Source organism: Lipotes vexillifer, unplaced genomic scaffold (genome assembly GCF_000442215.2).
Source record: "Lipotes vexillifer unplaced genomic scaffold, Lipotes_vexillifer_v1.1 scaffold1438, whole genome shotgun sequence".
NCBI lineage: Eukaryota > Metazoa > Chordata > Mammalia > Artiodactyla > Lipotidae > Lipotes > Lipotes vexillifer.
The window spans coordinates 33,643-55,499 of NW_006797921.1; the positions used below are offsets into that span (position 1 = coordinate 33,643).

The window sequence follows — 21,857 nt, forward strand, 5'->3', positions numbered from 1 at the left end:
TGTTTGTTTCAGGTTCTTGTAATAGCAGAGAGCATTCTGCTACCGATAATGCTCTATTCGTGAAAGTGTAGACTTTTATGAAATTCTGCTTTTTTTCCTTCTCATAGGAACTAGGGATTCTCTGGTTTCTGGTTCCACAGTTGTAAATGCAAGTGTGGGCAAACTGAATCTGAATGAACAGGCTGAACTTCAGATCTTGCTCAACACCACGAAAAGCAGGTCTCAAATTATATTACATGAAAAAAATGCACTCCAATTCATGGAATTAATAACTTACATCCATTGAACGAGAAATAATGTTTACTGTTTCACACTGAATAATTTGCGTTTGAGTATGTTTGAGTTTTGACAAATTATGTTAATATCAAGTCTACTATTCTAGGCCATAGAGATAATTTATTTTTTTATTTTTTCCTCTCTTTCTTTGCAAAAACGCTTTGGAGGGTAGCAGAATTGAAATGCTCTGGCCATGGATGCAAATCTGTTTTCCAACAAAAATCTAGCTAAAGTGGTTCAGTTTTACATTTAAAAATACATTTAAGGACTTCCCTGGTGGCACAGTGGTTGAGAGTCCGCCTGCCGATTCAGGGGACACGGGTTCGTGCCCTGGTCCGGGAAGATCTCACATGCCGCAGAGCGGCTGGGCCCGTGAGCCATGGCCGCTGAGCCTGCGCGTTCGGAGCCTGTGCTAAAATTAAAAAATACTCAGTCATATGCTTTGCCTGTGTTTACTAGTGGAATGGCACTCACAGGCTTAAATTCATCCTATAGACCTGACCTTGGGATATTTTATGTAATTGATGCAGTCATCATCTAGCAGTACCAATTTTCAGTTATCTCTACTAGTACGGTGCCCACCATGAGCTCCTTATCATCTTGCATGTGGCCCTTTAGAAATTCTTATGTCTATCTTGAAATGTTTGTACTTTTCTTTTTTTCTTAATTAATTTTTGTTGGAGTATAGTTGCTTTACAATGTTGCATTAGTTTCTGCTGTACAGCAAAATGAATCAGCTATACATATATGCCCTCTTTTTTGGATTTCCTTCGCATTTATGTCACCACAGTGCATTAAGTAGAGTTCCCTGTGCTATACAGTATGTTCTCATTAGTTGTCTATTTTATACATAATATCACTAGCTTATATGTGTCAATCCCAGTCTCCCAATTCCTCCCACCCCCACTCTTTCCCCCTTGGTATCCATACATTGTATTTTTCAGAGTCTAAAAAAAAAATTGGTCAATTCAACTACAATAAACAAACCAAACACACACATTTACTTTGATTCTCTCCCCAAATAAAAAAATCCCATGCCAGAAAGTACATATTTTAGAAAGACTAAGTTCATAATTCTCATTGGTTATATAATTCTAATTGGCTAATTCTTTATTGGTTGTAGAAGTTGCAAATATCTTCTCTCCAGTCTATAGCTATCTTTTACTTGGTTTTTTTCATGTCTTTTGTCATACTCAAATTTTAATTTATAATGCAGTCCAATGTACCAATCTTTTTTCTGTAATTGGTACTTAAAAATTATTCATTGCTCTACTAAAGTCATGCTAGTCTCCTATATTTTCTTCTGAATATTTTTAGTGTTTTGTGTTTGTATTTAGGTATTCAGTACACCTAGAATTTATGTATTTAAAAGAAAATGTATATCCTTTAATAAATTTATTAGATAATAAAAGAAATTGTTAAAAAATAATCATTCAGCTAAAGAGGCATAAAAATTAAAATAAATGTAAAGAAATCTAGAAGGAAGGAATTAATAAAAAAGGGCAGAAATTAATAAAAATAGAAATTAACAAATGCTAGAGTTGATCAACAAAATAAAAATTTGATTCCATGAAAGACTAATGAAAAATATGCAAGCTTCTGACAAATTTGACCAAGAAAAGAGAGAATATAAATAAACATCAAGGAGGATTATGTCTAGAGATATGGAGATTCTTTTAACATTATAAGATAATGGTAAATATAATTTATTCTAGTGAATCTAATTATCTAGATGAAAAGATGATTTTCTAATAAATAACCAGAATACTGTAGAAATGAGGTGGCGGGTGAGTAGGGAATTTCATGTTTTAAATCTATATACTTGTATAGATTTGGATTTTACATCAAGCATGTCATTCTTTTATAAAAATAAGATTAAAAAGAAGCCATACTACATTTTTAGGGTTAACTTTGTCACCTAGTATCCAGGAGGAACAATTTGGTGGGCTTAATGTGCCATGAAAACACCTCAGAAGCCAATGTCTTTATTTCCCAGATGAGGACAGAGCAAAGTGGCTGGCTGTGGAGGACATTTGGGGGGCTGTCAGGGCCTTGCCTGCCTATCTCTCAAAGCACAAGACTGATTAGGCTGGTCTCACCACCACCGCTTTAGTTTTTCTTGTATATATAATATACATATATATATATATATATGTGTGTGTGTGTGTGTGTGTGTGTGTGTGCATGCATGTGCATATGTATGTTTTTCACAATATTATTTAGTGTTTGATAAGTTTATTGAGGTATTCAATGTTATTTATAATAGCAAAGATTTGGAAATAATTAACAAGTCCAAAAAATAGGTGACTGGTTACATAAAGCTAATAGATTAGGCAACCATTGAGGGTAAGATTTTTATAGATATTATAAGAGTTCACCCTCTGCTGTTTCCCTGATATGCACAACTTGAGCTCCAGTCTCTTAATACAGTGGTCCCTGCTCAGTCCCTCTGAATGGGAGACAGACCTCACAGAGCAATCCTCTAGGTACAGCTGTCCTGATGTTCACCCTCTGCTGTTTCTTATTTGATGTCTTATCAGTGGGGGAAGCAACGTGGTCTTGAGCTACCTTCACATCGTGTTCACTCCGTCTCACTGCATAGAAAGCAAGAATTTTTACTTTATACATGATATCCTTCCAATTTTTTTTTCAGGTGGATTAGGCAGGAATTATGGTTTCCATTTAGAACATAAGGAATCTTATCTCAGGAAAAACACTTAATGAGGGTGGAATAGCCAACCACAGATCATGTATGTTAATTACATACTGCAATTAAATAAAGGAAGCCAGCAAACCACGTTTTCTGTACTTTACCCAAGTATTAAGCAGTCATGCAGTTCAGTGATGGCATGGGACTTTGTTTCTTGCTTACCCTAGGGTTCATTTATTAATTTTAGTGTCCTTTTTTTCCCCCCTCACAGCTAATGCCAAGGCATGTGGCTTTGTAGTATATCAAAACAACAAGCTTGGGCTTCCCTGGTGGCGCAGTGGTTGAGAGTCCGCCTGCCGATGCAGGGGACATGGGTTCGTGCCCCGGTCCGGGAGGATCCCGCGTGCCGCAGAGCGGCTGGGCCTGTGAGCCATGGCCGCTGAGCCTGCGTGTCAGGAGCCTGTGCTCCGCAACGTGAGAGGCCACAGCAGTGAGAGGCCCGCGTACCGCAAAAAAAAAAAACAAAAAAAAACACCAAGCTTTTCCAATCAAAAACATTTATAGCTAAATCACATTTTAGTCAAAAAATATCTCAAGCAAAACTGATGAAAATGTGGAAGATCAGAGCACTTCTGTTGAAATGGTTTTTAGTCCAAGGGTGAGTTTTCCTATTAACAGAAATAATTCAGCCCACTCTTGATTACAAAACCAGGGACAGTTTGGGCAAAAGAAATTCACAGAACAACTCTTTGAAAGATTCTTTAACAGTATTCACTTTAACTTCCCCCATCCATATTTTTGTAGACTAGTTAACCCCAAAATTAACTACTTTGAATTTTATATCCCTTTTCCTCTCCTCAATCTGTAATGAAGATGCTATGCTTTGTACATATCTATTTGGTTTCTCATATGCTTATCTTGGCCTATTTGATTTTTTCTACCCAATTAAGCATTTTGAAAAATCAGTTGCCATTGTCTTATCAATTCACAGTGCAATGAAAAAGAATTCCAGCTTCATTCCTATGCCTGTGTCTATTGGAATTTTTCCCTGAAGGATTGGGATACACATGGCTGTCACAAAGGAGGAGTCATTGATGGATTCTTGCGCTGCTGCTGCAACCATACTACTAACTTTGCGGTATTGATGGTAAGGGTGTACATGGTAATCTCCTTCCTGACAAGAATTTCCTTATATACGATTTTGGTATGTACTAACTGGAGATAATTTGGGGGGTTAGTTTACATACACACTCAACTCAGATTAAATGGAAAAACAGGGAATGGAGTTAGAGGACTAAAAAGGGAAATGCTGGTAAAGGCAAGTAGAATAGAGTTTTTTGCAATATAGTCTCTGGATAGATGAGTTCAGTACTGTGTATTTAATAATGAGAAGGGAGCCCATGTGCAAAAGAGGAGCTGACGGACTCCACTCAACTAACTCACATATCAGAAGCATGAAGTTGCTACAGCCAGAGGTAAGGCTGTATAGCTGTGTGCTGAAGACAGGTTCTTTACATACATAGCTGTGGGTGGGCAGTTTTCATCAGTTACCCAAAGCTTTTTCCATTGTAATCATCTAAGTTACTAAGTTTATGCCAGAAGATATAAGAGGAAAAGCTCTTTAATTCAACTTGTCCCATAATACCTCTGTGTGTGCCGTTTCACTCCAGTGCTACCCCGTACAAGTAACTGGCAACAGCTCTGGTGTGCAGCTGTTTATACACCTCTGAGATTTCTTGGGCTGACCTTTTTAGGAAGACGGGCTTCTGTTTGTTTCATTTCCAGAAACCTATTATTCTGGTGAAAACAAAAATGTTTGTTTATATACTGGATGGAATGTTTTTATATGCAGTGGAATGGGGAGGGATGTAGAGTGTCTTACCCTTACTAAGGGGCTAGTAACACTATGACTCTTCCAAAGAGAAGCAGATGTTTTAATTTTCTAGTAGCTAAGATGTACCCATATTTGAGAAGCCAATGGAGATCCAGACGTACTGGTACAACATAGAATATCAAATTACAGAACCTTGCTTTTAAAATACTTTTGAGATAACTATCGTTTTCTTATTTTAATTACCAAATATTTTAAAATTGATTTTGACTATTTATTTTATAACTTGCATTATAGAGAGATCTGCTTTCTCAATCAGAAATGTAAAGATAAAATTTTACCTTTTTTGATATCTTAAGATCATTAGTACTATTGAATAGCTGTGTAAAGCTCAGATTGCTTTATATATCAAATGATACAGACTATACTGTCATACTTATTTTTCTCCTTTTTTGAAGTCAGACTTTCAGCTATTCTTACTAATATCTGAATCTGCCTCAATGCCCACCTACTCATGTTTGTAATTAGTTTTGGGTTGCAAAATAAAAAAAAAAAGCTGATTAGAGTTGTATGTAAAGTTTAAGAGCAGATAGGCTCTGAGTGTATAGATGATTTCTAAGATCTGAAGATATATGTATTCTATGATTCTTTGTCATCTACTTAGTATGCTGAACATAGGAAGTAATGTGAAATTTTTGTTTTATTATTTTTTAAAACAAAGTTTATTTTTTCCCTACTAAAGCAATACATACTCATTGCATACAGAGTGAGTCTACTTACTCAACAGAAATATACTGACATGGAAAAATGTGTATGATATCTTAAAATAGCAGTTTGAAAATAATTTGATTATGTTAACAAACCCCTGTTTATTTGTGCAAAGAGACATTGATAATATTTGTAAGCAGCTATAAAAAGGTCACCTCTGGATAAGAGTAGGATTTCAAGAGGTAGGGTATGATGTGGGGTAGAGGCAGTAAAGAGGAATGTGTGCTTTTTAAAATTATGTTTCTATACTATTTTCATGTTTTATAAATAAGCATTTTCAGCTTTTCTAATTTTAAGAATTTGAAAAATTAGAAGGTACAGACAAGCAAAAATAATTATGTACATATATCCTATCCATCCAGTGACCGCCATTATTACCTCTCCAGATTTCTAAGAGTACGTACTCATGTGGAATATATTTTTCTACGACTACATACTAAAAAGCTGGGGTAGATATAGATATACTACATAAAAATTGTACCCCATTTTCCAAAGAAAAATGAACAGGATCATTTGAATATCTTTCCATGTCCATAAAAATATTTCTGCAACTTTATTTTTAGTACATCAGCTTAGATATGCAGATTTTCCCTTGGATTATAGTTACACATAAAAAGAATTTAATGGGTAAATAAAGCAACTCTAGCCAATTTAGATCTAACACAAACAACTTTGATTTTAGACATTGAGGAATAGTATATATGTCTTCCCTAACTGAATTAGTTACATAACTGTTGCCTCTATTTCATGTAAACTGCTTAGAGATAAGGGGTTGATTTATTTCCTTTTAAAATATCACAGCTTTATATAAAAAAAGACATATCTGGCTATTTTGATCAATATATCTGATTGCTTTAATCAGTGTATCTCTTTATGATATTGACTTTCATAGATATTTCAGAATGGTTATTTAAAAATAATGTGTCAACTTACTTTCCAGAGTTTCAAAAAGGAATATAAATATCCTGAGTCACTAGATGTATTTTCCACATTTGGATGTGCACTGTCCATTGCTGGTCTGGCTCTCACAATTATATTACTGGTCAGCACCAGGTAACCTGAAGGGAAGCAGGCTCTTCTCATGAGAGAAATTGCTATCCTGATATCATTTCCTCTCAGCATATTCCCATTAGAATACAGTCTCTTGGAACTGGAAGGGAAATCAGATTTAGTTCAACATACTCATTTTACAAGGTACTCAGTCCTGGAGAGACCAAGACATACACACAAATAAATGTATACTTACAAACTGTGGTAAGTGCCTTGAAGGAAAATTACATACCATGTAATTACAAGTTTGTCACATAAAATTAATGTGGTCCCATAGTTCATCAATGCCACAGTTCTTTAGTGTTGAATAGAAGCATAACTGCCAGTCTGCATTGGCAAAGAGAGAAACGTTGCTAATCAGCAAGTTTTTGAGGATAAAAGTAAATTTTAAACTGTATTAAGGTTTCAAATGGTAAAACTTTTAAAAAAGATTTTGAGAGAGGACCTTCAAGATGGCGGAGGAGTAAGAGGTGGAGATCAACTTCCTCCCCCCAAATACATCAAAAATACATCTCCATGTTTAACAACTCCTACAGAACACCTACTGAAGCTGGCAGAAGACCTCAGACCTCCCAAAAGGCAAGAAACCCCCCACGTACCTGGGTAGGGCAAAGGAAAAAAGAAAAAACAGAGACAAAAGAATAGAGATGGGACCTGCACCTCTGGGAGGGAGCTGTGAAGGAGGAAAGGTTTCCACACACTAGGAAGCCCCTTGATTGGCAGAGACGGGGGGTGGCGGGGGGAGAAGCTTTGGAGCCGCGGAGAAGAGTGCAGCAAAAGGGGTGCGGAGGGCAAAGTGGAGAGATTCCCGTGCAGAGGATCGGTGCCAACCAGCACTCACCAGCCTGAGAGGCTTGTCTAGGGAAGATGGGGGCTGGGAGCTGAGGCTCCAGCTTCAGAGGTCAGATCCCAGGGAGAGGACTGGGGTTGGCTGATGCACAGCCTGAGGGGCTAGTGCTCCACAGCTAGCTGGGAGGGAGTCCAGGAAAAAGTCTGGAACTGCTTAAGAGGCAAGAGACCATTGTTTCCGGGTGCGCGAAGAGAGGGGATTCAGAACACCGCCTAAATGAGTTCCAGAGACAAGCGTGTGCCATGGCTATCAGCGCGGGCACCAGAGACGGGCATGAAGCACCAAGGCTGCTGCTGCAACCACCAAGAAGCCTGTGTGCAAGCACAGATCACTATTCACACCTCCCCTCCCGGGAGCCTGTGCAGCCCGCTACTGCCAGAGTCCCGTGATCCAGGGACAACTTCTCAGGAGAATACACAGTTTGCTTCAGGCTGTTGCAACATCATGCTGCCCTCTGTCGCTGCAGGCTTGCCCCACATTCTGTACCCTTCCTCCTCCTGGCCTAAGTGAGCCACAGCCCCCTAATCAGCTGCTACTTTAACCCGGTCCTGTCTCAGCAAAGAACAGACACTCTCAGGTGACCTACACGCACAGGCAGCGCCAAATCCAAAGCTGAACCCCAGGAGCTGTGCGAACAAAGAAGAGAAAGGGAAATCTCTGCCAGCAGCCTCAGGAACAGTGGACTAAATCTCCACAATCAACTTGATGTACCGTACCTCTGTGGAATACCTGAATAGACAACGAATCATCCGAAAATTGAGGCGGTGGACTTTGGGAGTAACTGTAGACTTGGGGTTTGCTTTCTGCATCTAATTTGTTTCTGGTTTTATGTTTATCTTAGTTTAGTATTTAGAGCTTATTATCTTGGTAGATTTGTTTATTGATTTGGTTGCTCTCTTCCTTTTTTAAAATATATATATATATTATTTTCCTTTTTCTCTTTCTGTGTGTGTGTGTATGTGTATGCTTTTTTGTGTGATTTTGTCTGTACAGCTTTGTTTTTATCATTTGTCCTAGGGTTCTGTCTGTCATCTTGTAAAATTATTATTATACTTTTTAGCACTTGTTATTATTGGTGGATTTGTTTATTGGTTTGGTTGCCCTCTTCTTTCTTTCTTTTTTTAATTACTTTATTTTTAATATTTTTTATTTTAATAACTTTATTTATTTATATTTTTTCTTTTTTAAAAAAATTTAGGATATAAAATTAACCATTTTATTTATTTTATTTATTTATTTTTGGATGCTTTGGTTCTTCATTGCTGTGCACTTCTTTGGCTACTCTTCGGTGTGGTGCATGGGCTTCTCATTGCGGTGGCTTCTATTGTTGAGGAACGTGGGCTCTAGGCACATGGGCTCAGTAGCTGTGGCATGCGGGCTCAGTAGTTGTGGCTCATGGACTCAGTAGTTGTGGCTCACGAGCTCAGTAGTTGTAGCTCATGGGCTCAATTGTTGTGGCTTGCGGGCTCTAGAGCGCAGTCTCAGTAATTGTGGCACATGAGCTTACTTGCTCTGCGGCATGTGGGATCTTCCAGGGCCAGTACTCGAACCTGTGTCCCCTGCATTGGCAGGTGGATTCTTAACCACTGTGCCACAAGGGAAGCCCATTATTTCTCCCTTTTCTTCTGAGCCGTGTGGCTGACAGGGTCTTGGTACTCCAGCCAGGTGTCAGGCCTGAGCATCTAAGGTGGGAGAGCTGAGTTCAGGACATTGGACCACCAGAGACCTCCTGGCCCCTCCTAATATCAAATGGTAAAAGCTCTCCCAGAGATCTTCATCTCAGTGCTAAGACCCAGCTCCACTCAATGACCAGCAAGCTACAGTGCTTGACATCCCATACCAAACAGCAAGACAGGAACACAACCCCATCCATCAGCAAAGAGGCCGCCTAAAATCATAATAAGTTCACAGACACCCCACCCCACACCACTGGACATGGTCCTTCCCAGCAGAAAGGCAAGATCTAGCCTCACCCACCAGAACACTGGCAGCGGTCCCCTCCGCCAGGAAGCCTACAAAACCCACTGAACCAACCTTACCCACTGGGGGGTAAAAAGCGGGAACTATGAACATGCAGCCTGTGAAAAGGAGACCCCAAATGCAGTAAGTTAAGCAAAATGAGAAGGCAGAGAAATACACAGCAGATGAAGGAGCAAGGTAAAAACCCACCAGACCAAAAAAATGAAGAGGGAATAGGCAGTCTACCTGAAAAAGAAGTCAGAGTAATGATAGTAAAGATGATCCAAAATCTTGGAAATAGAATGGGGGAAATACAAGAAACGTTTAACAAGGACCTAGAAGAACTAAAGAGCAAACAAAGAGTTATGAACAACACAATAAATGAAGTTAAAAATTCTCTAGAAGGAATCAATAGCAGAATAACTGGGTCAGAAGAACGGATAAGTGACATGGAAGATAAAATAGTGGAAATTACTACCACAGAGCAGAATAAAGAAAAAAGAATGAAAAGACTTGAGGACAGTCTCAGAGACCTCTGGGACATCATTAAATGTACCATCATTCAAATTATAGCAGTCCCAGAAGAAGAGAAAGAGAAAGGGACTGAGAAAATATTTGAAGAGATTATAGTTGAAAACTTCCCTAATATGGGAAAGGAAATAGTTCATGAAGTCCAGGAAGCACAGAGAGTCCCATACAGGATAAATCCAAGGAGACATACACCAAGACACATATTAATCAAACTGTCAAAAATTAAATACAAAGAAAAAATATTAAAAGCAGCAAGGGAAAAGCACCAAATAACATACAAGGGAATCCCCATAAGGTTGACAGCTGATTTCTCAGCAGAAACTCTGCAAGCCAGAAGGGAGTGGCAGGACATATTTAAAGTGATGAAAGGAAAAAACCTACAACCAAGATTCCTCTACCCAGCAAAGATTTCATTCAGATTCAAAGGAGAAATTAAAACCTTTAGAGACAAGCAAAAGTTAAGAGAATTCAGCACCACAACACCAGCTTTACAACAAATGCTAAAGGAGCTTCTCTAAGCAGGAAACACAAGAGAAGGAAAAGACCTACAATAACAAACCCAAAACAATCAAGAAAATGGTAATAGGAACATACATATCGATAATTACCTTAAATGTAAATGGATTAAATGCTCCAACCAAAATACATAGACTGGTTGAATGGATACAAGAACAAGACCTGTATACATGCTGTCTACAAGAGACCCACTTCAGACCTAGGGACACAAACACACTGAAAGTGAGGGGTTGGAAAAAGATATTCCATGCAAATGGAAATCAGAAGAAAGATGGAGTAGCAGTTCTCATATCAGGCAAAATAGAATTTAAAATAAAGACTATTAGAAGAGACAAAGAAGGACACTACATAATGATCAAGGGATCAATCCAAGAAAAAGATGTAACAATTCTAAGTATATATGCACCCAACATAGGAGCACCTCAATACATAAGGCACATGCTAACAGCCATAAAAGGGGAAATTGAAAATAACACAGTTATATTCGGGGATTTTAACACCCTACTTTCACCAATGGACAGATCATCCAAAATGAAAATAAATAAGGAAACACAAGCTTTAAACAACACATTAAACAAGATGGACTTAATTGACATTTATAGGACATTCTATCCAAGAACAACAGAATACACTTTCTTCTCAAGTGGTCATGGAACATTCTCCAGGATAGATCATATCTTGGGTCACAAATCAAGCCTTGGTAAATTTGAGAAAATTGAAATTGTATGAAGTATGTTTTCTGACCACAACGCTATGAGACTAGATATCAATTACAGGAAAATATCTGTAAAAAATACAAACACATGGAAGCTACACAATACACTACTAAATAACCAAGAGATCACTGAAAAAATCAAAGAGGAAATCAAAAAATACCTAGAAGCTAATGACAATGAAACACCACTCCCCAAAACCTATCGGATGCAGCAAAAGCAGTTCTAAGAGGGAAGTTTATAGCAATACAATCCTACCTCAAGAAACAAGAAACATCTTGGACTTCCCTACTGGCGCAGTGGTTAAGAATCTGCCTGCTGGTGCAGGGGACGTGGGTTAGAGCCCTGGTCTGGGAGGATCCCACATACTGTGGGGCAGTTAAGCCTGTGTGCCACAACTACCGAGCCTGCACTCTAGAGCCTGTGAGCCACAACTACTGAGCCTGAGGCCACAGCTTCCAAAGCCTGAATGCCTAGAGCTGGTACTCCACAACAAGAGAAGCCACCACAATGAGAAGCCTGTGCACCGCAACAAAGAATAGCCTCTGCTTGCCGCAACTAGAGATAGCCCACGTGCAGCAACGAAGACCCAACATAGCCAAAAACAAACAAGAAACATCTCAAAAAACACCCTAGCCTTACACCTAAAGCAAATAGAGAAATAAAAACAAAACACCCCCAAAGTTAGCAGAAGGAAAGAAGTCATAAAGATCAGATCATAAATAAATGAAAAAGAAATGAAGGAAATGATAGCAAAGATCAATAAAACTAAAAGCTCGTTCTTTGAGAAGATAAATAAAATTGATAAACCATTAGCCAGACTCAACAAGAAAAAAAGGAAGAAGACTCAAATCAGTAGAATTAGAAATGAAAAAGGGGAAGTAACAACTGACACTGCAGAAATACAAAAGATCATGAGATTACTACAAGCAACTCTGTGCTCTATGCCAATAAAATGGACAACCTGGAAGAAATGGACAAATTCTTAGAAAAGCACAACCTTCTGAGACTGAACCAGGAAGAAATAGAAAATATAAACAGACCAATCACAAGCCTTGAAATTGAAACTGTGATTAAACATGTTCCAACAAACAAAAGCCCAGGATCAGATGGCTTCACAGGGGAATTCTATCAAACATTTAGAGAAGAGCTAACACTTATCCTTCTCAAACTCTTCCAATATATAGCAGAGGGAGGAACACTCCCAAACTCATTCTACAAGGCCACCACCACCCTGATACCAAAACCAGACATAAGATATCACAAAAGAAGAAAACTCCTGCCCAATATCACTGATGAACATAGGTGCAAAAATCTTCAACAAAATACTAGCAAACAGAATCCAACAGCACATTAAAAGGATCATCACCATGATCAAGTGTGGTTTATCCCAGGAATGCAAGGATTCTTCAATATACACAAATCAATCAATCTGATACACCATATCAACAAATTGAAGGAAAAAAACCATATGATCGTCTCAATACATGCAGAAAAAGCTTTCAACAAAATTCAACACCCATTTATGATAAAAACCCTCCAGACAGTAGGCAGAGAGGGAACTTACCTCAACATAATAAAGGCCATATATGACAAACCCACAGCCAACACCATTCTCAATGGTGAAAAACTGAAACTATTTCCTCTAAGATGAGGAATAAGACAAGGTTGCCCACTCTCACCACTATTATTCAACATAGTTTTGGAAGTTTTAGCCACAGCAATCAGAGAAGAAAAAGAAAAGCAATACAAATTGGAAAAGAAGAAGTAAAACTGTCACTGTTTGCAGATGACATGATACTATACACAGAGAATCCTAAAGACGCTACCAGAAAACTACTAAAGCTAATCAATGAATTTGGTAAAGTAGCAGGATACAAAATTAATGCAAAGAAATCTCTTGCATTCCCATACACTAATGATGAAAAATATGAAACAGAAATTAAGGAAACACTCCCATTTACCATTGCAACAAAAAGTAAAATACATAGGAATAAACCTACCTAAGGAGACAAAAGACCTGTATGCAGAAAACTGTAAGACACTACTGAAAGAAATTAAAGATGATATGAACAGATGGAGAGATGTACCATGTTCTTGGATTGGAAGAATCAACATTGTGAAAATGACTATTCTACCCAAAGCAATCTACAGATTGCTACCAAACTACCAATGGCATTTTTCACAGAATTAAAACAAAAATATTCACAATTTGTATGGAAACACAAAAGACGCCAAATAGCCAAAGCAATCGTGAGAAAGAAAAATGGAGCTGGAGGAATCAGGCTCCCAGACTTCAGACTATACTACAAAGCTACAGTAGTCAAGACAGTATGGTACTGGCAGAAAAACAGAAATATAGATCAATGGAACAGGATAGAAAGCCCAGAGATAAACACATGCACATATGGTCACCTTATTTTTGAAAAAGGAGGCAAGAATACACAATGGAGAAAAGACATCCTCTTCGAAAAGTGGTGCTGGGAAAACTGGACAGCGACATGGAAAAGAATGAATTTAGAACACTCCCTAACACAATACACAGAAATAAACTCAAAATGGGTTAAACACCAAAATGGAAGGCCAGACACTATGAAACTCTTAGAGGAAAACATAGGCAGAACACTCTATGACATAAAGCACAGCAAGATCCTTTTTGACCCACCTCTTAGAGAAATGGAAATAGAAACAAAAATAAACAAATGGGACCTAGTGAAACTTAAAAGCTTTTGCACAGCAAAAGAAACCATAAACAAGACAAAAAGACAACCCTCAGAATGGGAGAAAATATTTGCAAACAAAGCAAATCTCCAAAATTTACAAGCAGCTCATGTAGCTCAATATCAAAAAAAAAAACAACCCAATCCAGAAATGGGCAGAAGACCTAAATGGACATTTCTCCAAAGAAGATATACAGTTTGCCAATAAACACATGAAAGGATGCTCAACATCACTAATCATTAGAGAAATGCAAATCAAAACTACAATGAGGTATCACCTCACACCAGTTAGAATGGCCATCATCAGAAAATCTACAAACAATTAATGCTGGGGAGGGTGTGGAGAAAAGGGAACCCTCTTGCACTGTTGGTGGGAATGTAAATTGATACAGCCACTATGGAGAACAGTATGGAGCTTTCTTAAAAAACTAAAACTTGAACTACCATACGACCCAGAAATCCCACTACTGGGCATATACCCTGAGAAAACCATACTTCAAAAAGAGTCATGAGGCTTCCCTGGTGGTGCAGTGGTTGAGAGTCTGCCTGCTGACACAGGGGACATGGGTTCGTGCCCCGGTCTGGGAGGATCCCACATGCCGTGGAGCAGCTAGGCCCGTGAGCCATGGCCACTGAACCTGCGCGTCCGGAGCCTGTGCTCCGCAATGGGAGAGGCCACAACAGTGAGAGGCCCGAGTACCGCCAAAAAATAAAAATAAAAAAAAAGAGTCATGTACCACAATGTTCATTGCAGCTCTGTTTACAATAGCCAGGGCATGGAAGCAACCTAAGTGTCCATTGACAAATGAATGGATAAAGAAGATGTGGCACATATATACAATGGAATATTACTCAGCCATAAAAAGAAATGAGGTGGATGGACCTAGAGTCTGTCATACAGAGTGAAGTAAGTGAGAAAGAGAAAAACAAATACCGTATGCTAACACATGTATATGGAATCTAAAAGAAAATGTATTCTCATCTGGTTTTTCTTCCCAAACTCAAGATGTATCACAATGCTTCTTTCCTTCAGAATTATTTCTCTCTAATAAATTCCTTCACAACTGTTTTCTCAGATGTGTAGATTCTGGAATTTTTTGTTCTAAAGATATTGCCATTTAAACATTTTTTCCTGAAGTTTATTTAAAAAAAATTAAAAGTCTATAGAAATGTTGAAAGAGACTAAGTGAACACCCAAATACCCTTCCCCTTGATTCACCAGTTGTTAATACTTTGCCTTCTTTTTTTTTCTATTTTTTCCTGAAATTTTGAAAGTAAGTTTTAAACATCATGACTGTCATCTCTAAATTCTTCAAGCATGTATGCATCTCCCCAAAACAAGGGCACTCCTACATAGTATAATATTATTATCCTCACTCAGAATATTTTACTCAAGGATTTAACATTAATATAATGTTATCATGCTAATGTCCATATTCAAATTTCTCCAACTGTTCCAATAATGTCCATTTTAGCTGTTCCCCCACCCCCCCAATTTATTTAGTAATTGTGTCTCTTTAGTTGTCTTTAGCCTAGAATAATCCCTGTGCTTTTTAAATTTGTTTGTTTTGGTCTTTCATAACATTAAAATATTTGAAGTGTTCAGTTTAGTTATTTTATAGAAGGTAGAATATTCTACAATATAAAATTTCTCAGAAATTTTCCAATGATTAGGTACAGGTTACATATTTTTGATGAGAATTCTAATCATTAAGTCTTTTTCATTGTGGCACAGCAAGAAGTGCATGATGTCAGTTTGTCCCGTTATTGCTGTGTCATTTGCTTCCTTGTTTAAGTAGTGTCTTGTAGATTTCTGTACTGTAAAGTCTCAATTTTTCCCTTTGTAAATAATAGGCAATCCATGCAGTGAAACTTTGAGACTGTGTGAATATTCTGTTCCCCAACTTTTACTCAGTGGTTTTGGTATTCACTAATGATCCTAACTGGTATGTATGATTACATTGGTGGGTGAATGATGATCTCTAATCTATCATTCTTTCTATATTTAGTCACTATATTACTTTGGAAAGAAGTGTACTCTCCAGTGTAGCTGGAGGGAGTCCTTTCATGTTGTTTTTTCATGTCCCTATCAGCCTATAAGCGTTTCCTTATTTAAGGCACAGCAAGATGGACCAGGTACATCTTTCACTTTTTCTGCCCCATACTTAGAATCAGCCGTTTGTCCAAAGAGCCAGAATTATTTTTGATTCTTTTCTTTACCTTTCACACTTAATGAGTCTCTTGCCCTTTGTTTAAAATTTTTACATTGAGTGCTTACTATGCGCCAAGCAACATATGAGGAGGTAAATACAAAACTATGAACAAGACATGTAAACCCCACTTTCCCTTGGAATTTACATTCTCGGGGGGAAGGCAGACATTGTACAAATATATACAGAGATAAATATATAATTACAAATTGTGGTAACTGCCTTGAAGAAAAATTACATGCCATGTAATTATGTCTGTCATGTAAAGTCAAATGGCTCTTATATCTGTCTTTTCATTTGTAAAGACACTTGAACAGACAGTTATTTGGTTCCATGTGAATAAGTTGTGGTAGCTGCATAACTATTGGTTTGGCCAAAAAGTTCGTCTGGGTTTTTCTGTAAGATGGCATGGAAAAACCAGAATGAACTTTTTGGCCAACCCGATAGTTTCTTTGCCTAAAATCTCACTCCTTCCAATTGTCATCATATTTTTTTTTTGTGTGTGTGTGTGTCCTCTATCAACTTGTTTTTAGCAGTTTTGCTGTCATAGATAATATATGTATTATATATTTCTGTGCATATAATAAAAATGCACAGAATATAGTAATATACAGAAGACCCATTTGAAAATAGCCTATTTGAAAATAGCCTGTTCTCTCTGTAGATAATTTATGTTTGAAATTGGAGAAAAATTAAAAACTAACTTTACTTTTATATAAATGGATTCTTTTGAATGCTTTTTGAATTTCTGCCCATTAAACCTTTCAGAAGGCTTAATAAAATTTTGAATTATCCAGAAAATCTCAACTAAAATATCATGAGGATGGACATAGTTCTGTTTTAATATAAGCTTTTTATTCAGTGTGGGAATCCAAAGACTAAGTAGGACCATGGTGGAATGTTATGGTAGGACCGTAAAGGATATATAATTAGCAAACATATTTGTTCATCAAATTCTGAGACCTTAGAAATAGAGCAGTTCTTGAAGGTGTTAGAACTTTAAGCACATTAATAGTGAAATATTTATTTCAAGAGACCTTATAATCTGAGAAATTCATAAGGATCTAGATGGTAGTGAATGGAAATTTTATAACTTTCTTTAATACTGGGGAGACCTGTGATATGTCATGAGTTCAAAGAGAACTTGGTTCTACACCCACAAATTATATCTTCAGATGAAGGAACAGTCCTTGGGCACGTTTTACATTAGAAGACCTTGCTGTGGACCATAGAAGTATAAACATATTGTGGACGTTAAGCACCACTGTCTGATGGATAAGTTGGCCCTGGCTGCCAGGCCTTCTGCTGCATTCTGTTAGTTATATCAAGTCACTGGACAGCCCTGGGCAGGGGCTACACTGGGCATAAACTCCAGGAAGTAGAGTTCACAGGAGGGCATCTCTGGAAAACAGCTATCACCTTGGATTAAAAGACAGGTTCAGGAAAGGGGTTATCAACCTGTTTTCTCAAACTCATTTTGTGAGAATCAGATAAGAGAGAATGTTTCTCTGGTGTAGTTGGGAAGGTCCGTTTACCAGCTGGCCCCCTGGGCTATGAGCTAGATTTACAGTGGGTAATAGTATTCTTTTGTTCCCTCATGATTTCACTGGAGTATTTTTTTGTAGTTGTTTTGTTTATTAATTTTATTTATTTATTTATTTTCAGGAAAGTCAGAAAAACCTCAGTAACTTGGGTATTGGTCAATCTGTGCACATCAATGTTGTTTTTCAACCTCCTTTTTGTGTTTGGAATTGAAAACTCCAATAAGAACTTAAAGACAAGTCATAGTGACACTGATAATACTGACTTGAGCAATTATGAAATGTCCAGACAAGACACCGTTGTCATCTCAAATCCCACATGCACTGTGATTGCTATCTTGCTGCACTATTTTGTGTGACATTTACCTGGATGGGACTCAATGCTGCCCAGCTCTATTTCCTTCTTATTAGGACCATGAAGCCTCTTCCTCAGCATTTCATTCTTTTCATCTCTTTAATTGGATGGGGTAAGTGTTTGCTTCTTCACTTACTCAGGAATTTAATTTTGTTGAAATCATTTAATTTAAACAAACACCTATTGAAGACCTAATAGTACAAGGCCTTGTGGTAGGGGAGATGGAAAATCCAGCAATCGCTAACAGTGCCTTCTGTCTAGTGAAGGAGTGTCTTCTCCTGTGAAGAAGGCAGATGTGATCAAGGCAGCTATACTAGATACATCATGAGCTAACTTCAAGATGTTCATTTCCTTTAACATCTCTGTTTATTTGACTTGAGATTTAGACCACATATAAACTTCCTAGCTACTTTATTTTTTTTGTAAATTAACTTTATTTCTTTATTTTGAATTTTATTTTTTAAAATACAGCAGCTTCTTATTAGTTATCTATTTTATACATATTAGTGTATATATATCAATCCCAATTTCCCAATTCATCCCACCACCACCCTGACCCTGCTTTTCCTAGCTACTTTAAAAGAAATGTTTCAAGACAATCAGAGTGACTCTTTTAAGAAAAATAATTTGAAAAATTTAATGAGTTCCAGCAAAGGAGAGTTATTTTTCGTGTTATCTAAATTTAAATTTATTCAAGTGAAAGGGGAATTAGACCATTTAAGAGTGGAAATTGTGGTAAGAGTTACAAAGAAGTCAGAAATAGTATAGGATTGATATGTATAGCCAACACTGATAGGGAAAGGAAAACACAGAGAAACTATGTCTACTGTTGACCTACATCTGTAGGATCATTTAGTACACTGTCTATAGTGGAAAGAACAATACATCCTGAAAAAGGTCAGGTGTATAATTCATTCATGTTCTTTTATAATTAATCCCAGTCTTGGGTAAATTATTAATTCTATGACTCTTTATCACATAGGAGTCCCAGCTATAGTGGTAGCTGTGACAGTGGGAATTATTTATTCTCAGAATGGGAATAATTCACAGTGGGAGTTAGACTACCGGCGAGAGGAAATGTAAGTTTATATTTTTTTAAATGTCCATTTCTTTGATATGAGTGTAACTATTCAATGACATTGAGTCCCAGTGTCACTGTAATATGCATCTCACTTTATAATTGTCATATTATAACTGTGTATTTCAAATTCTCAAAGAACACATTATATTTTAAATATGGTGGCATGAAAATTTCCTATGATAAATCCTTTTGTAAAGCAAGTAATTGTCTTCTAAATTTATAAATGTGAACTTTTTAATATTAAATTTGTCTTCTTTGATTAAGTCTGAAAATCACAGGACACAAGAAATGTGATCATTAGTCACCCCTTATCTTAGTTTTCTCATCTAGGAAATGGGAATAACAATAATAGTAATACCTGCTCTGGGGTTACTACGAAGGGTCAAGCAAGTGTGAAAACATTTTCACACTTGAAAATGTTTGAAGAGCAGTATCCATGAAAGTGCTTGAAGAGCACTATCCATGCTTATGAGCCAATTCTATGATGATATGATTATAATGAGTATTTCATGATGATTTATCACACATAAATTCTCCCTGTGACCCCAGCATGAATAATTAACTGTCAATAATGGAAGTACCCGAATGCATGGTGTTTGCCTTCCATGTGGGGAGAGTAAGAAAGTGGAGCTGAACTCTATGTGTATTTCTGCTACCAAATGGCAACTGCTCTTTAATTTATCTTCCCTTCTTATTTTATAAATTCAACCATTCTGATCCCTGGATTCCACCTTAAGTCCCAAAACAACTCAGATCAAAACAAAACTCTTGGAAATGTGCAAGTATACCCAAGGGAAGGCTGTGGTGTCAGAGTGCTTACCTATTTCCAGGGCTGACCATGACCAAGTGTAGAATAGGGAGCTAACTGCCTGGCTTGAGTTTAGGAGCCATACACTCTAGACACTATTTTCTCTGTTTAATTGGGATTAAATATCTTCTAGTGAGTTTTAAAATTTTAATTCCACAATTAGATATCAGGAGTAAAATGCAAATATCTCATGGGAGAGGTAATTCACCTCAAATTGCATTATTATTAATTTTCTATCCTAACCCAGCCACAAGGCTAGACCTACTCCTACAGAAGTCTTCAGTAGAAAGAAACCTGCTGTCTTAAATTTATTCACACCAAGATGTAAATAATTGAGAGCATATTCTTTCCTGAGTACAGTATTAGATGTTAGGGAAGACACTAGGCAACTGATAATAAGAGTTGGGAAGAGAGGAAAGGATGTGTAACATGACTATCAGCTTCATCTTGGACCCTTATCCCCCACTTTCCACCCTATACACACACATCAAGTCTCACATTTCTTCAGGATATATTTAGGAAGAGGAGGGACTTTTTTGGGTTTTCTTGAGTTATCTTCCCAGAAGTTTCTCCTCAATATATCATACTCCCTGTCCCCCAACTATGGCTCCCAGTTCTGCCAGTCATACCCGAAACCCCTAACCCAGTTCCCTTTATGTACTGCTATCTCTGCCAGGACCCAATTAAGGGGCAACTGCAGGGCAGGCCACACTCCTTTTTAATGCTCTATCCCCCAAATCTCTGTCCCACCATATAGGCTGTTTCAGGCTTCCTTGAAGGGTTGAGGTAACCATTGGGAAATTATAATGCATGAGGAAGAATTTTCTGGAAGCATATGCTATATCTTCTATAGCTGTCTTTTCCCATGTTTCATGACAAGATCATCAAGGAGTTAAATTCTTCATCTGAGGTTCACCTATGATGCTCCCCAGACCTCAGGTTCAGAGGTGTTTGTCAGATGCAACCTTGACCTTGTGACTCTCCAATCTCAATTCTAGAAATCCCATTCCTACAAGGGTTAGTCAGCCTGGAGGATCCATCTGTCTCCTTAGCAGTCTATTTTTCAAAATCTGGGCGATTAGATTCAGAATAGCTAAGGGAGAGGCTCATGAGGACAAATCCAGTGTGACTATCTCTCCAAGTACTACAAAGGATGGAGGAGGTGAGGAGGTGTCCCTTCCTAGTGCACACCTCCTCATGGCCACAGGCATCCAAGCCTGTTTCCCATCCAGGTCTCCCCGTCTATGTGAGGTAACTGAGGAACCTTACAGATATTTGTATGCACACACACACAGATCTATAGTACAAATAGTAATACTTAGAAATTGTGTTGTCTAAAGTTTAAATAACTCATGACTCATACAGATAAAGATAAATATTTGTCTAAATTGTTTCATAATTTGCAAGTCTGTCTTTATCCAATAGAGTTGGATATTCATTTTCTTTCTCTATCCTGTCCTCCCCTTTTAAACTGTGTTTCTCTAGGCTGACTTGGTCAGAAATATGTCCATCTTTTTAATTTAAAACTTTGATGGCCACTTGCCTAGTCACCAAAGAAGTGTCTAGAGATGTGAAAGTACTTCTCAGCAGGATTTTATTAAATTCTTAGCCAAGTGCCCTCCTATTTCTTCTGTGTCGGGGATTGTGAGATTGAAGATGGCAGGAAGGTTGTCCTTTGGTTACAGATGAAAGGACATGGAGGCCCCAAATCCTGAAGATAAATTTTATTCTTTCTCACCATTTTACTTAAGGCTAGACCTAATCTATCGATTAATGGGTTGGAGGCACTCCTTTTCATTTTTTTAAACATTTTATTTTATATTGGAATATAGCCAATTAACAATGTTGTGATAGTTTCAGGTGCACAACAAAGCAACTCAGCCATACATATACATGTATCCATTCTCCCCCAGACTCCCCTCCCATCCAGGCTTCCACATAACATTGAGCAGTGTTCCCTGTGCTATACAGTACGTCCTTGTTGTTTATCATTTTTTT

The 21,857-nt window shown here is 37.6% G+C and overlaps 1 protein-coding gene across 1 annotated transcript in view; it reads left to right on the plus strand.

Moving 5' to 3' along the window:
- Positions 1 to 21,857, plus strand: part of ADGRG7 (adhesion G protein-coupled receptor G7) — a gene marked incomplete at its 5' end in the record, with an annotated part of 68,342 nt that overhangs the window by 14,536 nt on the left and 31,949 nt on the right. The window contains 9 exon segments of the mRNA XM_007469978.1: positions 108 to 215; positions 3,198 to 3,237; positions 3,462 to 3,511; positions 3,514 to 3,584; positions 3,918 to 4,073; positions 6,466 to 6,578; positions 17,740 to 17,966; positions 17,969 to 18,082; positions 18,953 to 19,049. Coding sequence (XP_007470040.1) covers positions 108 to 215; positions 3,198 to 3,237; positions 3,462 to 3,511; positions 3,514 to 3,584; positions 3,918 to 4,073; positions 6,466 to 6,578; positions 17,740 to 17,966; positions 17,969 to 18,082; positions 18,953 to 19,049 — 976 coding nt within the window.